At 48.2% G+C, this 20,798-nt stretch overlaps 1 protein-coding gene across 2 annotated transcripts in view; it reads left to right on the top strand.

Annotated features, from left to right (window-relative positions):
• The window catches only part of atf6b (activating transcription factor 6 beta), a 25,514-nt gene extending 5,538 nt beyond the window's left edge, over positions 1-19,976 (top strand). Inside the window, exons 6-17 of one of the 2 annotated variants that reach the window (XM_084422747.1) lie at positions 265-358; positions 2,414-2,569; positions 4,263-4,423; positions 4,512-4,691; positions 5,676-5,758; positions 9,504-9,647; positions 10,337-10,429; positions 13,024-13,120; positions 13,673-13,743; positions 13,836-13,935; positions 16,682-16,766; positions 17,270-19,976. In XM_084422747.1, coding sequence (XP_084278873.1) covers positions 265-358; positions 2,414-2,569; positions 4,263-4,423; positions 4,512-4,691; positions 5,676-5,758; positions 9,504-9,647; positions 10,337-10,429; positions 13,024-13,120; positions 13,673-13,743; positions 13,836-13,935; positions 16,682-16,766; positions 17,270-17,517 — 1,512 coding nt within the window. In that variant the 3' untranslated portion in view covers positions 17,518-19,976. The remainder of the gene's footprint in view (positions 1-264; positions 359-2,413; positions 2,570-4,262; positions 4,424-4,511; positions 4,692-5,675; positions 5,759-9,503; positions 9,648-10,336; positions 10,430-13,023; positions 13,121-13,672; positions 13,744-13,835; positions 13,936-16,681; positions 16,767-17,269) is intronic. The other variant, XM_084422748.1, reaches the window with a different exon arrangement.
• The last annotated feature ends 822 nt before the right edge of the window (positions 19,977-20,798 follow it).

Raw genomic sequence — 20,798 nt, 5'->3', positions numbered from 1 at the left:
CCTCCTAATGCCCGATGTTTCATGCTGACTGGCACACACACACACACACACACACACACACACACTTTAAAATAATGCTTTTATAATCGCACATGTATGAATAAATGTATAATAAAAGTATTTCAAGTAATATTCAATGGCACTGAATGTGTGTGTGTGTGTGTGTGTGTGTGTTTGCTGTCATGAGTGTGATCTCCTGCTCAGCTGAGCAAACCTCATCTCTATACACACTTCGCTCATGCAGTGTGTGATTGTGTTCCTCAGGTGATGAAGAGTGAGAATCCTCCCACTCCACCTTACATGTGTGGAGACGTGCTGTCGCCCCCGCTAGCCAGTGTAGAGGTCACCGTAACCACAGGTGTGTCTCACACACACACACACACACACACACACACATAGAGTGAGCTAACGGGTCAGGTGACTCTTTCCTGAGTAAGTATTCATATATCAGCTCCGTCAGTGTTATCAGCAGCAGGAGCGGATGACCCTCCTCCCTCCCCAGCTCCACCCGTCTCCCTCCTCCCTCCCCAGCTCCACCCGTCTCCCTCCTCCCTCCCCAGCTCCACCCGTCTCCCTCCTCCCTCCCCAGCTCCACCCGTCTCCCTCCTCCCTCCCCAGCTCCACCCGTCTCCCTCCTCCCTCCCCAGCTCCACCCGTCTCCCTCCTCCCTCCCCAGCTCCACCCGTCTCCGTCAGGATGACCCTCCTCCCTCTGCTAGGCTGCCCAGAACAGAACCAATCCGCCAATCCAAACTGTATGCTAGCGGTCAATCGTGTTTGACGATAGTGGCCCTGACAGAACTGAAGTGATTGTGACTGAAACTGCACTGATGCAGACCTGCCAACCTGTACGCATTTTGCGTAGCGGATACGCATTTTGACTTCAAAGTACGCTGGTACGATTTGTTAGTCTAAACTACGCAAAAACCTGGTGACGCCTCTGCACGCGCAGTCCTCAAATCAAGCAACAGCAAAAGATGAAGAGTTCGACCAATAATAGCGCTGGATTCATTCCCCAAATAGCAAGCGGGGATGATTGACAGATGCGTAAGGCCTATCATTAAAAAGAGACTGAAAATCGACACCAATAAAGAATCCCGGCCGCTCGATCCGCCTTCACTCCCGCGGCCGCCGTCTGATGTCATTAAGCGAGGACAGTACAGTAGTCACTGTAGCCTACATCTGACTCCTGAAGGTAAACGGGCTGGGCTGGGCTCGATATGGAAAGTTGAAATATTGTACTGAGTTAACCTAATCCTATGGATTCGATGATCACACGGATTGCATGGATTATCTTAAAATACTCCGTTCTTCATGGTCACTCAGAAAAGAGGAAGACATCATTCAGCCATGCAAATAATAAAATGCTCAAGAAATGCTGAACAATAAATCTTAATAAACTTGAAATCACTATGGCTTAACGTTAGTGATTATGAAAGTGATGTGATATTACGGATAAGCGCGAGTCTGGAGAAACAGGCGTTTATTAATTAATTCTCAGTGCTTAGAACCGTAGCCTTCATGTGTTACGTTATTATGTTAATAATAACTAAAGTACCTAATTATGTTATTTATTTTGTATGAAAACTAGCGCGTTATGGATTAAAAAGTAGGCTACCGTTGTATCAGTGCTGCGCGAGCTCAAACACGGACGCGCGCACAAAGAGAGAGAAGTAGCCTAATTGTAAAATTAAATTTGACGGGCTAAGTTTAAATTTTGTTCTTGCTCGTTTTTTTTTTTTTTTTTTTTTTTTTCTGTCAAAATGCCAGAAAGCATTTTGTATTATCCAACCTTGTTTTTAAAATTCGTTAAATGACGAACGTTTTACTGTTAACAGCCCTTATATGTCGGATTCGTCTAACGTTACCGGTATACTTGATATTCTTTTTAGAATAAGTGATTCGTTATGCTATTATTGGACTCCTGTCTAATCATTGTCAAATGTTTTCTATAAATATGTTTGTATTGGTAACATTTATTCAGCTAATGCGTGCCCTGTTTAAAATGCGCAATGTTCAAATGCAAAGGCAGCACGTCACAAATAGAAGCCCTTTTCCCTGTGGTATTTAGTATCATATTTGGATATTGGGATAATAAATTAAGTAGCCTATCTTAATTGTAATTTTATTTTTTTTACAGTTTTATAGGGATTTCTTAATTTGAGACTAGTTGACCAGCACACATTTTATGCAATGCAATATAATGCATGTGTGTCGTCGTCGTCCACAACCCCCCCCCCCCCCCCCCCCCCCCCCCGTCGGTAGGCTACGCAAAAAATAATTTCAAGGTTGGCAGGTATGCTGATGGGAACTCTTTATTCCCTTCATTTACTATACGCATTAAACTAACTGAAAGAGTTCAGAGCAGGAAGGGAATGATCCTGTCCCTGATGTGTTCCTGATGTGTTCCTCAGCCTCACTGAAGGCCTCCAGCATTCTCAGCAGCAAACCTCTGCTCCAGCCCAAACCCGTGTGTGTGTCGAGCCCGAGCCCAGCCAAAGCCCTGATCCTGCAGAGCCTTCCCGTTCCCGTTCCCGTTCCCGTGTCTCCCGTCGACCAGAACACGCCTGGTGAGATCACACACACACATCTCATGTTGAGAAATGGAACTCTTTATTGAACAATATCAACAACAACAACAAAAAATCATAGTGGAGCTCACACTCCAGGACACACACACACACACTCCAGGAGGAAACACACACACACACACACACACACACACTCCAGGACACACACACACACACTCCAGGAGGAAACACACACACACTCCAGGAGGAAACACACACACACACTCCAGGAGGAAACACACACACACACACACACTCCAGGAAGAAACACACACACACACACACACACACACACTCCAGGAGGAAACACACACACACTCCAGGAGGAAACACACACACACACTCCAGGAGGAAACACACACACACACACACACACACACTCCAGGAAGAAACACACACACACACACACACACACACACACACACACACACTCCAGGAGGAAACACACACACTCACTCCCACACACACTCCAGGAGAAAAAACACACACACACACACACACACACACACACTAGGAGGAAAAACACACACTCACACACACACACACACACACTCCAGGAGGAAACACACACACACACTCCAGGAGGAAACACACACACACACACACACACACACACACTCCAGGAAGAAACACACACACACACACACACACACTCCAGGAGGAAACACACACACTCACTGCCACACACACTCCAGGAGAAAAAACACACACACACACACACACACACTAGGAGGAAAAACACACACTCACACACACACACACTCCAGGAGGAAACACACACACACACACACACTCCAGGAGGAAACACACACACTCACACACCAGGAGGAAACACACTCACACACACACTCCAGGAGGAAACACACACACACACACACCAGGAGGAAACACACACACACACACTCCAGGAGGAAACACACACACAAGGAGGAAACACACACACACACACTCCAGGAGGAAAAAATCATGCTTTGGTAAATCTTAATGATGAGATAAAAAGTCCAAATTATGATTAAATTATAATTGATATTAAAAAGGTCAAAATTATGACTTTATTTGCCAATTGCAACTTTTTATGTTGTAATTGATTTACAAAAGCATGTTTTTTTCTTATGTGGCAGAAATTTCCACAGATATTTATATGAACCAAAAGTCAAATCAAACTTTTGACGCGTGTGTAATGTAACCCACTGAGATCTCTAACAGTAGCAGAGACGATACCAAACTATATCAAATCAGTCGTCACTATATCTGCAATCATATTTAATGCGTAGTTTCATGATTGCAGTAACTGATCTGGCGTTCGGATGCTGGTGTCGGGAACACACTCGTGTGTGTGAGACGCTTCTGGAGGGAGTTACACCAGATCACTCTGATCACACACTTCCACTCCGGCGCTTCAGAAACACCAAACCAGCATTAGAGACGCTGCGACGCCATTGGTCCGCTGGTTACTCCAGTTATCCAATCACAGCCTCCGCTGAGCCACAGTCACATGAGCTTATTGAGGGATTTATTCAGGAAATGTGTTTCCATCGTAGATTATGCTCGTCGTCTTATCAGACAAAAAATGATCCGACTCAGTTGGGCGTATACGCTTGTTAATGTGATGAAGTTATGAATTATTTATGTCACACTTGTGAAACTGTAGTTAAGTGAGTATTTGTCTTCAGTGTTGTTCTCTCTTCTGCAGTGGTTCTGTCTCAGTCCGTGTGTCTGGGTTCTGCTCCCGCTGTCGTGAAGATGGAGCCGCTTTCTCCCAGCATGCCTCACTGCAGGAGCCCGTTAGCCCCGCCCCCGAGCAAACCCATCATCCCCGCCCCCGGCCCCCCCTCCAGCTGCGGAGACATCGACGTGAGTGAGCAGCCTCTCCGCCTCAGGTGTGTGTCTGAGGCCGGTGTGCTGACGTGTGTGTGTGTGTGTGTGTGTGTGTGTTCCTCAGATGAAGGTTCTGAAGCGGCAGCAGCGCATGATCAAGAACCGCGAGTCGGCCTGTCAGAGCCGGAAGAAGAAGAAGGAGTACCTGCAGAACCTGGAGGCCCAGCTGAGAGAAGCTCACCAGGAGAACCAGCGGCTGCGCAGAGAGAACCAGGAGCTGAGGCTGAGACTCGCCGGCAGAGAGGTCACACACACACACACACACACACACACTCACTCACTCACTCACTCACTCACTCACTCACTCACTCACTCACTCACTCACTCACTCACTCACTCACTCACTCACTCACTCACTCACTCACACACTGCGCAGAGAGAACCAGGAGCTGAGGCTGAGACTCGCCGGCAGAGAGGTCACACACACACACACACACTCTCTTACGCACACACACACACACACACACACACACACACTCACTCACTCACTCACTCACTCACTCACTCACTCACTCACTCACTCACACACTGCGCAGAGAGAACCAGGAGCTGAGGCTGAGACTCGCCGGCAGAGAGGTCACACACACACACACACACTCTCTTACGCACACACACACACACACACCCATCCACACACACTCACTCACTCACTCACTCACACACACCCTAACCCTACCCATCACACTAGGGGTCTCTAGGCATCTCACGGTTGCGGTTCAGAGGGCTGCGGTGCGATGCTAAAACTACTTGGTGCTTTTAAAGCAAAGTATTTATAATGACCCATAAAGAATTTACTTCCAATATCTTTTATTAATAAAACAAATGGAAGTGAGTTCATTCAAAGAACCAACAGGATGTAATGTGTGCCTGTACTAGCAGCAAACCTGTAGATGAATACACACTTCAGCATATTCTGAATCTCTAGCATTTAATAATAGACTCCTGTCCGGCGTCCTCCTGGTGTGTGCAGTGAGCCGCATAACCCTCAGACAATCTGCTGGAGCTAAATCACACACAGCTTTCAGACAAAAATATAGAATGATGTACCAGCAGCTCTCAGACAAACATAATGCTTGTGGACTTGCACATATTCTGAATAATTAGTAACATACTACCCGTCTCTCTCTCACACACACACACACACACACACACACACATTGTCACACTGCAGAATAAACCCTTTCTCACTGCTTCTTCATTCGGTGTGTGTGTGTGTTGTGTGCATCAGGCCACTGAATCGGGCAGCAATAAGAGAGCGGTGTGTGTGATGGCTCTGTTCCTCTTCGTCACCTTCACCTTCGGCCCCGTCAGGTAAACACACACACACACACACACACACACACACACACACACACACTCCTGACAGCCAGGGCTGGGATTGGGAGCCGTTGTTGTTCAGTTCCATCATAATAACTGTGTTTTCAACCAGTGAGGATCCAGTTTGCCAGCAAACGACTCTTTAATCTGATCTCAGTAATGATTCGATGTAACACACACAGAATAGTCTCGACTCTCGTGTTCTCCTGGCGAACCGCTTCCAACCGCTGTTAAACACACCAAACCAGGCCATCCGGACCTTCAGGTCTGATCAGGGGTGTGTGATGACAAACTTCCCTGAACTGTGAGAATGAACTCTTCGTGTGTGTTCTGAAGATGAGTGACAGTCTCATGCGTTTGAAACGGGTCATTGATGACACATTCGGCGACAATAAAATGGACTTTAATTTATAACTTCAACTTAAATTTGTCAACGAAGCTTTCAGTGCATTTGCCAGTTTTTAAAAGTTGTGTATGCACATGTAGAGTAGAGACCTGCACTCCCGCGGGACCCAACGCAACCGAGTGCGGCGCGGGAACATCTGATGGCCGAGTGCGGGCGCGGGAACATCTGATGGACGAGTGCGGGCGCGGGAACATCTGATGGACGAGTGCGGGCGCGGGAACATCTGATGGCCGAGTGCGGCGCGGGAACATCTGATGGCCGAGTGCGGGCGCGGGAACATCTGATGGACGAGTGCGGGCGCGGGAACATCTGATGGACGAGTGCGGGCGCGGGAACATCTGATGGACGAGCGCGGGCGCGGGAACACCTGATGGCCGAGTGCGGGCGCGGGAACATCTGATGGACGAGTGCGGGCGCGGGAACACCTGATGGACGAGTGCGGGCGCGGGAACATCTGATGGACGAGTGCGGGCGCGGGAACATCTGATGGACGAGTGCGGGCGCGGGCGCGGGAACATCTGATGGACGGGCGCGGGAACATCTGATGGACGAGTGCGGGCGCGGGCGCGGGAACATCTGATGGACGAGCGCGGGCGCGGGAACACCTGATGGACGAGTGCGGGCGCGGGAACACCTGATGGACGAGTGCGGGCGCGGGAACACCTGATGGACGAGTGCGGGCGCGGGAACATCTGATGGACGAGTGCGGGCGCGGGAACATCTGATGGACGAGTGCGGGCGCGGGCGCGGGAACATCTGATGGACGGGCGCGGGAACATCTGATGGACGAGTGCGGGCGCGGGCGCGGGAACATCTGATGGACGAGCGCGGGCGCGGGAACATCTGATGGCCGAGTGCGGGCGCGGGAACATCTGATGGACGGGCGCGGGAACATCTGATGGCCGAGTGCGGGCGCGGGAACATCTGATGGCCGAGTGCGGGCGCGGGAACATCTGATGGCCGAGTGCGGGCGCGGGAACATCTGATGGACGAGTGCGGGCGCGGGAACATCTGATGGACGAGTGCGGGCGCGGGAACATCTGATGGACGAGTGCGGGCGCGGGAACATCTGATGGCCGAGTGCGGGCGCGGGAACATCTGATGGACGGGCGCGGGAACATCTGATGGCCGAGTGCGGGCGCGGGAACATCTGATGGCCGAGTGCGGGCGCGGGAACATCTGATGGCCGAGTGCGGGCGCGGGAACATCTGATGGACGAGTGCGGGCGCGGGAACATCTGATGGCCGAGTGCGGGCGCGGGAACATCTGATGGCCGAATGCGGGCGCGGGAACATCTGATGGCCGAGTGCGGGCGCGGGAACATCTGATGGACGAGTGCGGGCGCGGGAACATCTGATGGCCGAATGCGGGCGCGGGAACATCTGATGGCCGAGTGCGGGCGCGGGAACATCTGATGGCCGAGTGCGGGCGCGGGAACACCTGATGGCCGAGTGCGGGCGCGGGAACACCTGATGGCCGAGTGCGGGCGCGGGAACATCTGATGGCCGAGTGCGGGCGCGGGAACATCTGATGGCCGAGTGCGGGCGCGGGAACACCTGATGGCCGAGTGCGGGCGCGGGAACATCTGATGGCCGAGTGCGGGCGCGGGAACATCTGATGGACGAGTGCGGGCGCGGGAACATCTGATGGCCGAATGCGGGCGCGGGAACATCTGATGGCCGAGTGCGGGCGCGGGAACACCTGATGGCCGAGTGCGGGCGCGGGAACATCTGATGGCCGAATGCGGGCGCGGGAACATCTGATGGCCGAGTGCGGGCGCGGGAACATCTGATGGCCGAGTGCGGGCGCGGGAACACCTGATGGCCGAGTGCGGGCGCGGGAACACCTGATGGCCGAGTGCGGGCGCGGGAACATCTGATGGACGAGTGCGGGCGCGGGAACATCTGATGGACGAGTGCGGGCGCGGGAACATCTGATGGCCGAATGCGGGCGCGGGAACATCTGATGGCCGAGTGCGGGCGCGGGAACATCTGATGGCCGAGTGCGGGCGCGGGAACATCTGATGGACGAGTGCGGGCGCGGGCGGTAATGCACTCGTGTGTGTGTGCTGGTTGCGGGAGAATAAAACGATCCGTGGGACTCCTGCAAAATAGAATTATCTATAAATTGAACATCTAAAAATTAATAAATTGTCATTCATCTGTTGCACAAAAGCAACAAGAACAACTAAAACAAAATAGAAACGATTTACAGGCCAGAGTCTCTATCTATTTATAACATGTTTGCAGCGTTGAACTATGTAGCCAATCACAGACATGTGTTGATTTCTTGAACGCCAATCAGATGCATTTCAGCTAGAATCCCCCCCTCAGCGCTCAAAGTTCTGCATGCTGGCAAATCCTCTGATTATAGCAAACACATGTAGATATTATGAAAGATTCATTGTGCAGCCAGTTTCATTGATAATAACAGAGATTCAGCTTTTTAGGAATTATTAAGGGAGAAACCCGTCCCGCGCAGCTCTCTAATGTAGACTTTAAAAACAAACGACTAATGTTATATTGACATTAGCAGTAGCCTAGGCTGCCAATCTACAGTAGTGTATGTGAACCTTTTTGCAGATGAACAAGTGCATTTTCGGACAAGTTAATGGAGTAAATCATGACTACGGTAATTAATAACAGACTATAGTAAACACATTTCCTAAATAGGCCTGTGACTGTATCTTACATTTTATGAAATAGTACCATCAGTTAAATATAAAGTTTAAAATGCTTCCTGTTCGCATATTTCATAATAAAATGACAATTACCCTCTCTGAGATACAATTTTTTGTCAACATTCATAGATTTCATGTTAAAATAATAATCATTAGATTAATCGACAACAAAAATAACCGTTAGATGCAGCCCTAATATAAACATGTTCAGTGAATCAGCTTTGAGACATTTAACTACACAATTAGATAATCCCAGTTTAGCTCAACCAATCACTAAGCAATGCTTCACTGTGTTCAGTTAGCAATTAAAGAAGAAACACTTCAGCAAAACATGATCAGCTCAAAGTGTCCGAATCATTTTTGCTCCCAAATGTGTATAAATGTCACTGGTAGCCACTGGATGGAGAGTTATTGGGTATAATATATCTCAGTTTATTCTGCTCTCCTCACTCACACTAATGAACTATAGCGTCCTGATCACACTAGTGGACCAATATCAGTAATTCAATCTGGTGTCTGAATAATTTTTGGTTTGACTGTGTGTGTGTGTGTGTGTGTGTGTGTGTGTGTGTGTGTGTGTGTGTGTGTGTGTGTGTGTGTGTGTGTGTGTGTGTGTGTGTGTGTGTGTGTGTGTGTGTGTGTGTGTGTCTCAGTCTGCGAGAGCGTTCGCTGGAGGAAGAAGCCGTTCCTCTGACCGGTCGACACTTGCTGGAGTTCCAGAGTTCTCAGGAGTCGATCGGGAACACGGAGCGAGAGGAAGAGCTGGAGAAGGAGAGTGTGCTCTCGTACCCGTTCAGGTGAGAGACACACAGACACTCACAGACACTCACACACAGACAAACACACACACACACACACACACACACACACACTCACTCTCTCACACCCACACGCACACACAGACACACACACACAGTCTCTCACTCACTCACTCTCACACACACACACACACACACTCACTCTCTCTCTCACACACACACACACACACACACTCACTCACTCTCTCACACCCACACGCACACACAGACACACACACACAGTCTCACACACACACACTCACTCTCTCTCTCACACACACACACACACACACACACACACACTCACTCACTCTCTCACACCCACACGCACACACAGACACACACACACAGTCTCTCACTCACTCACTCACTCTCACACACACACACACACTCACTCTCTCTCTCACACACACACACACACACGCACTGACTCACACACACACACTCACTCTCTCTCTCTCACACACACACACACACACACACACACGCACTGACTCACTCTCTCACACCCACACGCACACACAGACACACACACACAGTCTCTCACTCACTCACTCACTCTCACACACACACACACACTCACTCTCTCTCTCTCACACACACACACACACACACACACACACACGCACTGACTCACACACACTCCTGAGGTCATCGTGTCAGTGTGTGAGTGTGTGTTCTGTGTTCAGGAATGAGAGCGATGTGTTCAGTGTTCTGCAGGACATCGACCGGTACTTCTCCTCTCCAGACTGCAGACAGTTCAACCGCTCCGAGTCACTCAGGTGAGTGTGTGTGTGTGTGTTTCCGAGTCGCTCAGATCAGTGTGTGTGTGTGTGTGTGTGTGTGTGTGTGTGTGTGTGTGTGTTTCCGAGTCGCTCAGATCAGTGTGTGTGTGAGTGTGTGTGTGTTTCCGAGTCGCTCAGATCAGTGTGTGTGTGTGTGTGTGTGTGTGTGTGTTTCCGAGTCGCTCAGGTGAGTGTGAGTGTGTGTGTGTGTGTGTGTGTGTGTGTGTGTGTGTGTGTGTGTGTGTGTGTGTGTTTCCGAGTCGCTCAGGTGAGTGTGTGTGTGTGTGTGTGTGTGTGTGTGTGTGTGTGTGTGTGTTTCCGAGTCGCTCAGATCAGTGTGTGTGTGTGTGTGTGTGTGTGTGTGTGTGTGTGTGTTTCCGAGTCGCTCAGGTGAGTGTGAGTGTGTGTGTGTGTGTGTGTGTGTGTGTGTGTGTGTGTGTGTGTGTGTGTGTGTTTCCGAGTCGCTCAGGTGAGTGTAAGTGTGAGTGTGAGTGTGAGTGTGTGTGTGTGTGTGTGTGTGTGTGTGTGTGTGTGTGTGTAAAACAAAACGTCGTCCAGCATTGAGAGCTGTACAGTGGTTAAGCCCAGAAAAAGAACATTACTAAAACACTCTGTGATCACTCTGGGACATCATGTCAGATTAACCCATTCATTACTTTTAACTACATTAACCTGTTAAGCTGCAACCCCACTTTTGAAAAATCCCCAGAAATGACATACCCAAACTGAAACACATACAGTTCATGAACCCTTTGTACTAAAAGCACAAGTATGATCTCATTTGAAAGCTGACACCTGGCAGTTTATTGTAAATGTAGAATTAATTATTGTCATAATGAAAAAAATTGTTATAAATAGCTTCAAAGTTTTGTAAAGTTATTAGAAATTATTTTTTATGAAACATCCTCATGAAAATAAAATTGAAGTTGGCACTGGAGCAATCTAGAAATGCATTATAGCTAAAGCCACATGTCTAAACATTTTATGTTTAAAATCTGAAGATAATAAGTCCAAAACTCTGGATTTAGTTCAATGTTTTTCAAGACCATGTCAAATGACTTTATTTTTAACGTCCTGGAATGTCACATGGTCATGGCTCTTCTTCATGTTCCATATATGGACTATTATTGTGCATGTAGCGCCCTCAGGCTGTTGGTATGAATTAAAAACACAGTAAATCAGAGTCCCAAACGCTCATAAAGATTACATCGACGCATTTGGGTATAAATTCAATAAATATTATTCCTGTCTATAGAAATATGATGTAAATCTATGAGAATCTATCAATATTTCTCCAAATCTGCACATTTTTGAGCTAAAGCCCTGAGGCACGTTGTTTTGTGTATCGCTGTCATGACGACAGCACGGAGTTTTTTATGAATGAAAGCGGCTGACGCGCATAATTCATATTAAAGGTATCGACTCATTTTTTCATTTCATAACTCCTGACACAAATTAAGACATAACTGTCACTATGAGTTTCTCAGAATACAATAGTGGTTAAATACTGAAACTTGAGTATTATATCTTTTTAATTATGTATAGTTTGTCAAGGTATAACATTAAATCTGATAGTAATTTTGAATTAAATAAATAAATAACGCTTCAGTGCGCGGGCGCACTGGCAACGCTTAACAGGTTAAAACATGAATTAAAAGCAATTTTAAATACCGTAAAACTTCAAATAATAGCCCGGGCTTCTCTTTTCCCAAATCGCTAGCTCTGCCTCCGCTAACTCTGCCTCCGCTAGCTCTGCCTCCGCTAGCTCTGCCTCCGCTAACTCTGCCTCCGCTAGCTCTGCCTTCGCTAGCTCTGCCTTCGCTAGCTCTGCCTCCGCTAGCTCTGCCTTCGCGAGCTCTGCCTCCGCTAGCTCTGCCTCCGTTAACTCTGCCTCCGCTAGCTCTGCCTTCGCTAGCTCTGCCTTCGCGAGCTCTGCCTCCGCTAGCTCTGCCTCCGCTAACTCTGCCTTCGCTAGCTCTGCCTCCGCTAGCTCTGCCTTCGCTAGCTCTGCCTCCGCTAGCTCTGCCTCCGCTAACTCTGCCTCCGCTAGCTCTGCCTTCGCTAGCTCTGCCTTCGCTAGCTCTGCCTCCGCTAGCTCTGCCTTCGCGAGCTCTGCCTTCGCTAGCTCTGCCTCCGCTAGCTCTGCCTTCGCTAACTCTGCCTTGCTTGCGCTAACAGCTCCGCCCAGATGCGCAGGGCTCTCTTGCGTGCGCAATCTGCTCCACAGAACTGGCTTACACAGACGATCTGACGGGTTTAGAAGATTAAATACAACCCGAAACTAAAAAACAGACCAGGCCTCTATTAGAGACCGGCCTTTATTTATCCAAACCTGTAGCCACCCCAGGCGTGTAAAGGAGACAGGCGTCTATTTGGGACTCGGCTATTATTTGAAGTTTTACGGTAAACTACCAGTGAAAGGTCAGGACACACTCTCTAAATCTGTTTCTCGTGTTCAACTTTAAACATGTCTTATCCTCCAGTAGTGATCCTGAGTGAGTTCTGGTCATGTGATCCTCATGTGTGTGTGTGTGTGTGTGTGTGTGTGTGTGTGTGTGTGTGTGTGTGCTTTACTGCGGTGTTGTTCTCAGGCTGGCGGATGAGTTGCGCGGATGGGTGAACCGACACCAGAACAACCGGAAGTCTGACGGAAAGACCAAAGCAGTGAAGAAGACTAAAGTAGCTCAGGTGTGAAACCACACACTCCTACACACACCTCGCATCGCCACTGATGTCACGCTCTGTGAGAACGGCTTGTGTTGCAGGAGATTTACAGATTTACACTCACACACCTTCAACATTCCTCACATCATCAGTTTATTCGCTATAGTTTAGAAAATGGTGATAAAGTATGAGCAGAACTCAGAGTTATGAACTGGTTTTGTCCGTCCTTCTGTTAGACTGTCTCACACATGAATTATGTTGAATATTTATTTTATTTATTTGTTTATTTGACAGGGACATATCTGAAGAAATATCTGTCAGCTGTTAAATTTAACTACACAATTAGATAATACCAGTTTAGCTCAACCAATCACCAAGCAATGCTTCATTTTGTTCAGTCTGTGTGTAAAAAGAGCATTAGCAATTAAAGAAGAAACACTTCAGCAAAACATGATCAGCTCAAAGTGTCCGAATCATTTTTGCTCCCAAATTTTTAATATTTTACTGGTAGTCACTGTTTGTGCGTGTGTGTGTGTGTGCGTGTGCGTGCGTGTGTGTGTTCTTTCCCTTCATCAGCAGAAAGCTCAGCACAGAAAGACAAACTTCTCCAGGTATCTTCCAATCCAGGCTCATCGGTCCATCGAAAGGTAACTTTATTTCCCAGAAGCCTCTGAGTAAAGCCTGTGTCGATGTCATGTGACCTGATGATGGTCATGTGACCTGATGATGTGTGTGTCAGTCAACTGCAGGTTCTGCCGGGGCCGGAGATCAGTTACAGCGACTTCATGGACGCCATCGACCGGCGCGAGGACACCTTCTACGTTGTGTCCTTCAGACGGGTGAGACTACACACTCACTCACTCACTCACTCACTCACTCACACACACACACACACACACACACACACTCACTCACTCACTCACTCACACACTCTCACACACACACACACACTCTCTCTTAGCTTAATGACGCTTGCTCCAGGGATGGAGGGGGGGGTTCAGCAACCTTGCCGCTGGTGCCACTTCACGTGGGCGTCGAGTCCGATCACTCAGCCACACACTCGACCGCAGATGGAGCAGGGAAACCAGAGACCAGGGGGGTACCAGCCGCCCATTGGTATCTCTTGATTCGCCTCTTGGATCGTCGGTCTTGATTGGTTTGGTGTATTTGAGAGACTGTAGAGCACAGGTGACCTGCCAGCCTGATCTGTCGAGTGCCAGAGATTCGAGCTGTGTGAGGGGGATGTTTGCACGCTTCAGGAGGTCCCTGGTGTAGTCCTTAAAACACCGCTTTTGCCCTCCAGTGGAGCGTTTTGCGCCCATTAGTTGACTGTAGAGGACTTGGCGGTGCAGGCGGTGTTCAGGCATGCGTATGGTGTGCCCTATCCAACGCAGATGTTTTTTGGCCACAGCTGCTTTCCACAAGCTGAGGATCTTCTGTAGGCAGCGGATATGGAAGGCCTCTAGGTTGATGATGTGCTGACGGTATGGGGTCCATGATAAAGCAGAGTGGAGAGACATACCGCGTTGTAAACAGCAACCTTAGTACTGACGTTCAGGTTACGGTTTTCAAAAACCCTGCTGCGTAGCCGTCCAAAAGATGATGAGGCTTTATTTATCTGGGTGTGTATTTCTGGCAATCGCCCGCTTCCTGGGGCCGTACAATGCTTTAATGGAATCGTAAAAGCCTTGAGTGTTATTGCAGTCTGCCAGATTCTGGATTTCATGTGCCTTTTGCACCCACCAGGTGTTCTCCATAGTCCGAAGGGCTCGCTGGGTTTCTGCTCTTGCAGCAGTGAAGGTGGTTATATGGGTGGGAGATCCAGGGAAGGACAGGAGAGCTTTGTGGGCTTCATGCTTGGTTTTTAAAAGTGACTGTATCTCAGCTGAGTTACAGTCAAACCAGTCCTGGTGATGTTTCCTTGATTGGCCAAGCGCCTCTGAGGCTGCGTTATGATGTAATAGCCGGGCGCAGAGCTGGCCAGTCAGCTGATTCCTCCAGGATCATGTAGAGGTTTTCAGCAAGGAGTCTTCGGAGGTTGTTCAGCGCTGTACAGTTTAGTTTCTTGTTTGGGGCTGTCCTCGGGCCACGGGGTTGAATGCTCATGAGTAGTTTGGATCTGACCATGAGGTGGTCAGTCCAGCACTCAGCTCCGCGCATGACTCGGGTGGAGAGGACATCTTGTCTGTCCTTTTGATGGACAATCACGTAGTCAAGGAGATGCCAATCTTTTGAGAGGGGGTGCTGCCAGGTGATCTTGAGCCTGTTCTTCATCTGGAAGATGGTATTTGTAATGACCAGCTGGTGCTCTGCACAGAGGGAGAGGAGTCTGAGCCCATTGCGGTTCATTTTCCCCACACCATGCTGGCCAAAAACTTTACTCCATACCAGATGCATTGAAATCTCCCATCAGTATAAGCCTGTCCGTAGCCGGGGTTTTCTGTAGGATGGTATCAAGAGCTCTGTAGAAATCCTCTTTGATGTTGTGCTCGGCGTCAAGAGTTGGAGCGTATGCACTGATGAGAGTGTCAAAGTGTTCTTTTGCCAGGGGAATGTGCCATGTCATCAGCCTTTCATTGATGCCGATAGGGGATTCCGGAATGCGCTGCAGCAGTTTAGACTTCACAGCAAAGCCAACTCCATGGTTACGACGAATGCCTCCTGGGATCCTCTTCCAGAAGAAGGTGTACCCAGCACCAACCTCTGGGACTCAAGGAGTCCTCCCCATGTAGTCTGGTCTCGCTGAGAGCTGCAATGTCGATGTTATATTTTGCGAGCTCTTGCAAGAAGCTTGCACATAGGTTAGGATTAAGGTGAGGGTGTGGGTGCGCAGACCTCACTCCCACCATCATCACTCCTGCCAGATTTACCTCCAGTGGCATGAAGAGTACCCATGAGGACCTTCGACTGACAGGGAGTTGCAGGGGGCTGCCGGTGGTCCGGTCAGTTGGACTCCGCCTATGCCTGTCCCCAGGTGCAGATTTGTCTTCGGGGTTTACTCCCCTAGCCACTGTACCCTCCCGAGTTAACCCACGTGGCTGTGGGGTTGCCTTCTTCCACCTTCCCAGCCGTTGTGTCCGCCTGCGCCGCTGTTGGGGTCTTCACTATTTACCCATAGCTGGGGTTATTTACCCATAGCTGGGACAGTGGTTGACGGGCAGCAGGGCATTTCCATTCACCGATGGGCCTGCATGCCGCGTCTCTGGGGCCCACTGCTGCTCCGAGATCCCGTACAGCTTAGCCTGGAGCCGCAAGGGACCAGTTACCATGGTGCCACGAGGAGGCATGTACGAGATCTTGGCAGTGGAGAGGCTATGTACCGGCTGAGGAGGCTTACACACTCGGCTCCTCTTTTCGCCCCTGAAAAACAATAGGCTATCCGGTGGCAGTAGCTGAAAGCAGAGAGTGGCAAGCAGAACAATACCTACAAGCACTACTACTCCAACACTGCTGCACTAATGCGTCACATGCCCTGCGCGTAAACACGCCACACACACACACACACACACACACACACACTCACAGACTGTCTCTCTCTCTCACACACACACATACACACGCTCACTTCATCCTTGGCTTTTGCAGGATCATCTGCTGTTACCCGCCATCAGCCACAATAAAACATCTCGACCCAAGATGTCTCTGGTCATGCCTGCCATGGCCATCAACGGTGAGTTCAGATCATTCCCTCGCCTTTAAAACTCTTGATTAGGGCTGGGACAGTATATCAGTGCATCGGGAATCGAGAAATGATTCTGGATCGATTCCAATTTTTACGAATGTATCGCGATTCTCTCTCGAATCGATTCTGAGATTAGTTTTTGACAGAAGATGGCGCTGATTGCTCTAGAAACAGCCGTAATCTGCTCGTAATCTTCCAATGCCTTACACACACACACACACACACACCACTTGAACCTTCTATAAAATAATAATTCATAAAGTTAAAGCGAGTCCACGATACTGGATGGCATAATTAAAAAACTAATATCGCTGCATAATATCGCTGGATGGAGCGATTGACCAATCAGAATCAAGTATTCCACAGAGCCGTGTAATAAGACAAAATATACCATGTTTAATTTATTCTCTCTCTCTCTCTCTCTCTCTCTCTCTCTCTCTCTCTCTCTCTCTCTCTCTCTCTCTCTCTCTCGGTGTTGTTGTTGTCTGAAGATTCGGTGTATAACTCGTCCCAGGCCGGTTATGAGATGATGATGCAGGTGGACTGTGAGGTGATGGACACCAGGATCATCCCAATCAAGTCCTCTGTAGTCCCGCCCTCTCTCAGAGACCCACCTCCGGCCCCGCCCCCTCACCACCATCACCACGGCAACCACACGTCTCTCCGCAGCCGCACCCAGCAACCACACGGCAGGCGGAGGGGATCAGGATCGGGATACTTGATCAGCGGATCCGTGTGAGACTCGACGTTCCCGCATCAGACTCGACGTTCCCGCATCAGACTCGACGTTCCCGCATCAGACTCGACGTTCCCGCATCAGACTCGACGTTCCCACGTCAGATTTGTCGTTCCCACATCAGACTTGACGTTCCCACATCAGACTTGACGTTCCCACATCAGACGTTCCCTCATCAGACTCGATGTTCCCGCATCAGACTCGGATGTTCCCGCATCAGACTCGACGTTCCTGCATCAGACTCGACGTTCCCGCATCAGACTCGACGTTCCCACTCGACGTTCCCTCATCATACTCGACGTTCCCTCATCAGACTCATCGTTCCCACATCAGACTCAATGTTCCCGCATCAGACTCGACGTTCCCACTCAACGTTCCCTCATCATACTCGACGTTCCCTCATCAGACTCATCGTTCCCACATCAGACTCAATGTTCCCGCATCAGACCTGACGTTCCCACATCAGACTCGTCGTTCCCTCATCAGACTCGTCGTTCCCTCATCATACTCGACGTTCCCGCATCAGACTCGTCGTTCCCTCATCATACTCGACGTTCCCGCATCAGTCTCGACGTTCCCTCATCAGATGTTCCCGCATCAGACTCGATGTTCCCACATCAGATGTTCCCACATCAGATGTTCCCGCATCATACCCGACGTTCCCACATCAGACTCGACGTTCCCACATCAGACTCGGCGTTCCCTCATCATACTCGACATTCCCGCATCAGTCTCGACGTTCCCTCATCAGACTCGTCGTTCCCACATCAGACTCGTCGTTCCCACATCAGACTCGACGTTCCCACATCAGATGTTCCCGCATCAGACTCGACGTTCCCGCATCAGACTCGTCGTTCCCACATCAGACTCGACGTTCCCACATCAGATGTTCCCGCATCAGACTCGACGTTCCCGCATCAGACTCGTCGTTCCCTCATCAGACTTGTCGTTCCCGCATCAGACTCGTTGTTCCAACATCAGACTCGACGTTCCCACTCGTTGTTCCCTCATCAGACTCGTTGTTCCCACATCAGACTCGACGTTCCCACTCGTCATTCCCTCATCAGACTTGTCGTTCCCACATCAGACTCGTTGTTCCCGCATCAGACTCGACGTTCCCGCATCAGACTTGACGTTCCCACATCAAACTCTACGTTCTCACATCAGACTCGTCGTTCAGACTCGTCGTTCAGACTCGTCGTTCAGACTCGACGTTCAGACTCGACGTTCCCGCATCAGACTCGTCGTTCAGACTCGCCGTTCCCGCATCAGACTCGACGTTCCCGCATCAGACTGGCCATTCCCACATCAGACTCGTCGTTCAGACTCGTTCAGACTCGACGTTCCCGCATCAGACTTGTCGTTCAGACTTGACGTTACCACATCAGACTCGACGTTCCCGCATCAGACTTGTCGTTCAGACTTGACGTTACCACATCAGACTCGACGTTCCCGCATCAGACTCGACGTTCCCGCTTTACTTCTCCCTCCTGTTTGAGTTCCTGTATGCAGTGCATCACCTGCTGTCTTTTTATACGTATGTTTTTTGTTTGTTTTTTTGTTTTTTACAGATTTTTATTGAGATTATTTAAATAATGTGCTTCTACTAGAGGTGTGTGACATAAATATTTGAGTATGAGGAATAATCCGTCGCAGTCACGTGTTTCTACATGTATGTTCTCTTTCTCACGGTGACTTTTTCAGGACGTTTGCTGAATATTCGGTCCGTTCTCATTGTTTCTGACTCTGAACCTGATGACAAAGCTTGTAGTATTTGATGTCAATAATATCAGATTTTAGGATAACACAGAATCTTCTGCCTTTAATGTTTTCATTTGCAGATGTGCTTCTGCTTTTGCTACAAACCACTATCATGATCCAGCAATACCTGTAATATTTCAGCCTGTGCTGCTGCTGAAATCATGACTCATTTCACACAAGTCATTGTTGTAAAGACTTGATAAAATCCAACATGGATCTGTTTACCAGATATGATTTAACCAGATATTAAATATGATTTATTAGTGAATGAGTTTGATTGACAGGTGCAGGGAGAGTTAGTTTTCCGATCCACCAGCAGTCCAACGGTTAAACTCTCTCTGTAAAGGGAACAGGACGTGAGGCGCGACGTACATTTTCTTTCTGTGAATTGGTTTATCTTCTGATCGAAGGTATTTTCTTGTTTTCCGTCTGATCTTCATGGCTTCTTTTCATGTGTATCTCACTTCATCTTATGATGATGATTTATGTGTCAGAAACTTTCCCATCATGCACTGCTCTAGCATGCTTCTGTTATCTGTGAAGGAGTGATGATTTATGTAAATTTAAACCTGCTTTTTTACTTTTTTATTTAAATGAGCTTTCACAAGGAAAACGCTGTACATTTTCTCTCCCTGTCTGTATGAGAGTTTTGAACTACTGTCTTCATTTGTAGAGGAGAAAATAAATTTGATAAATACTAAGTTATGGTGTTGTGAGAGAGTATGAGAAGATTTCATATATAATCATAAATGATCTGACTCCATGTGTCATTAGCTTTTATTTCTATATTCGTTTTCATTTTTAGTTATTTCAGTATGCAATAATAGAAATAGCAATAATTTATTTTTTATTTCAGTTTTAGTTTGTTCTTATTTATTTGCAGGTAATAATTTTACTGATTCAAATTCGACTTATTTCAGTTTATTGCCAAGGCAACATTTCTAATTTTCGTTTAGTTTTAAAGGTACACTTACATAAATACGTTTTAAGTAAACAATTTGTTAAAAAATTATTTAAAGGTACACAATTTAAATTTTCGTTCAAAATCAAATTTAAATGAGTCAATAATTAATCAATCCTTCTTCCAAAGCTGTTTTTGTCTTGCCCTGATTCACTAGGGTAAGTGTTTATATTTTACACCCCTCGGGATGGTTTTCGCGGTAAATTGCGTACATGCGTCACTGACCCGTTTGTGTGTGTGTGTGTGTGTAAGACATGGAGTCTCTAAATCTCCACCTCCGGAGAATCAACTGTTCATTCTCTGAGAATCATCAGGCAAACACTGAACAGAGTCTTCTGGAGAAAAGAGAACGAGCTTGTAATAAAACAAGAATCATCAGCTCTGCATGCTTTTGTTTAAGCAAAACAAAACAAAAATATTGCATCACACTAAGTGTAATTGTGATTGTCAAAACATTTGGTAACTAAATTGAATTTTATGAAGTTTAGTGACAACATGTTACAATGTTTACATTGCACAATGACTGGTAGTATACAGTTTTTGTTATTGCTTGACAAAAATT

This window comes from Rutilus rutilus (assembly GCF_951802725.1).
Source record: "Rutilus rutilus genome assembly, chromosome: 11".
Lineage (NCBI taxonomy): Eukaryota > Metazoa > Chordata > Actinopteri > Cypriniformes > Leuciscidae > Rutilus > Rutilus rutilus.
Note: the sequence above shows the minus strand (reverse complement) of the source record. Positions and strands in the feature narration are given on the sequence as shown.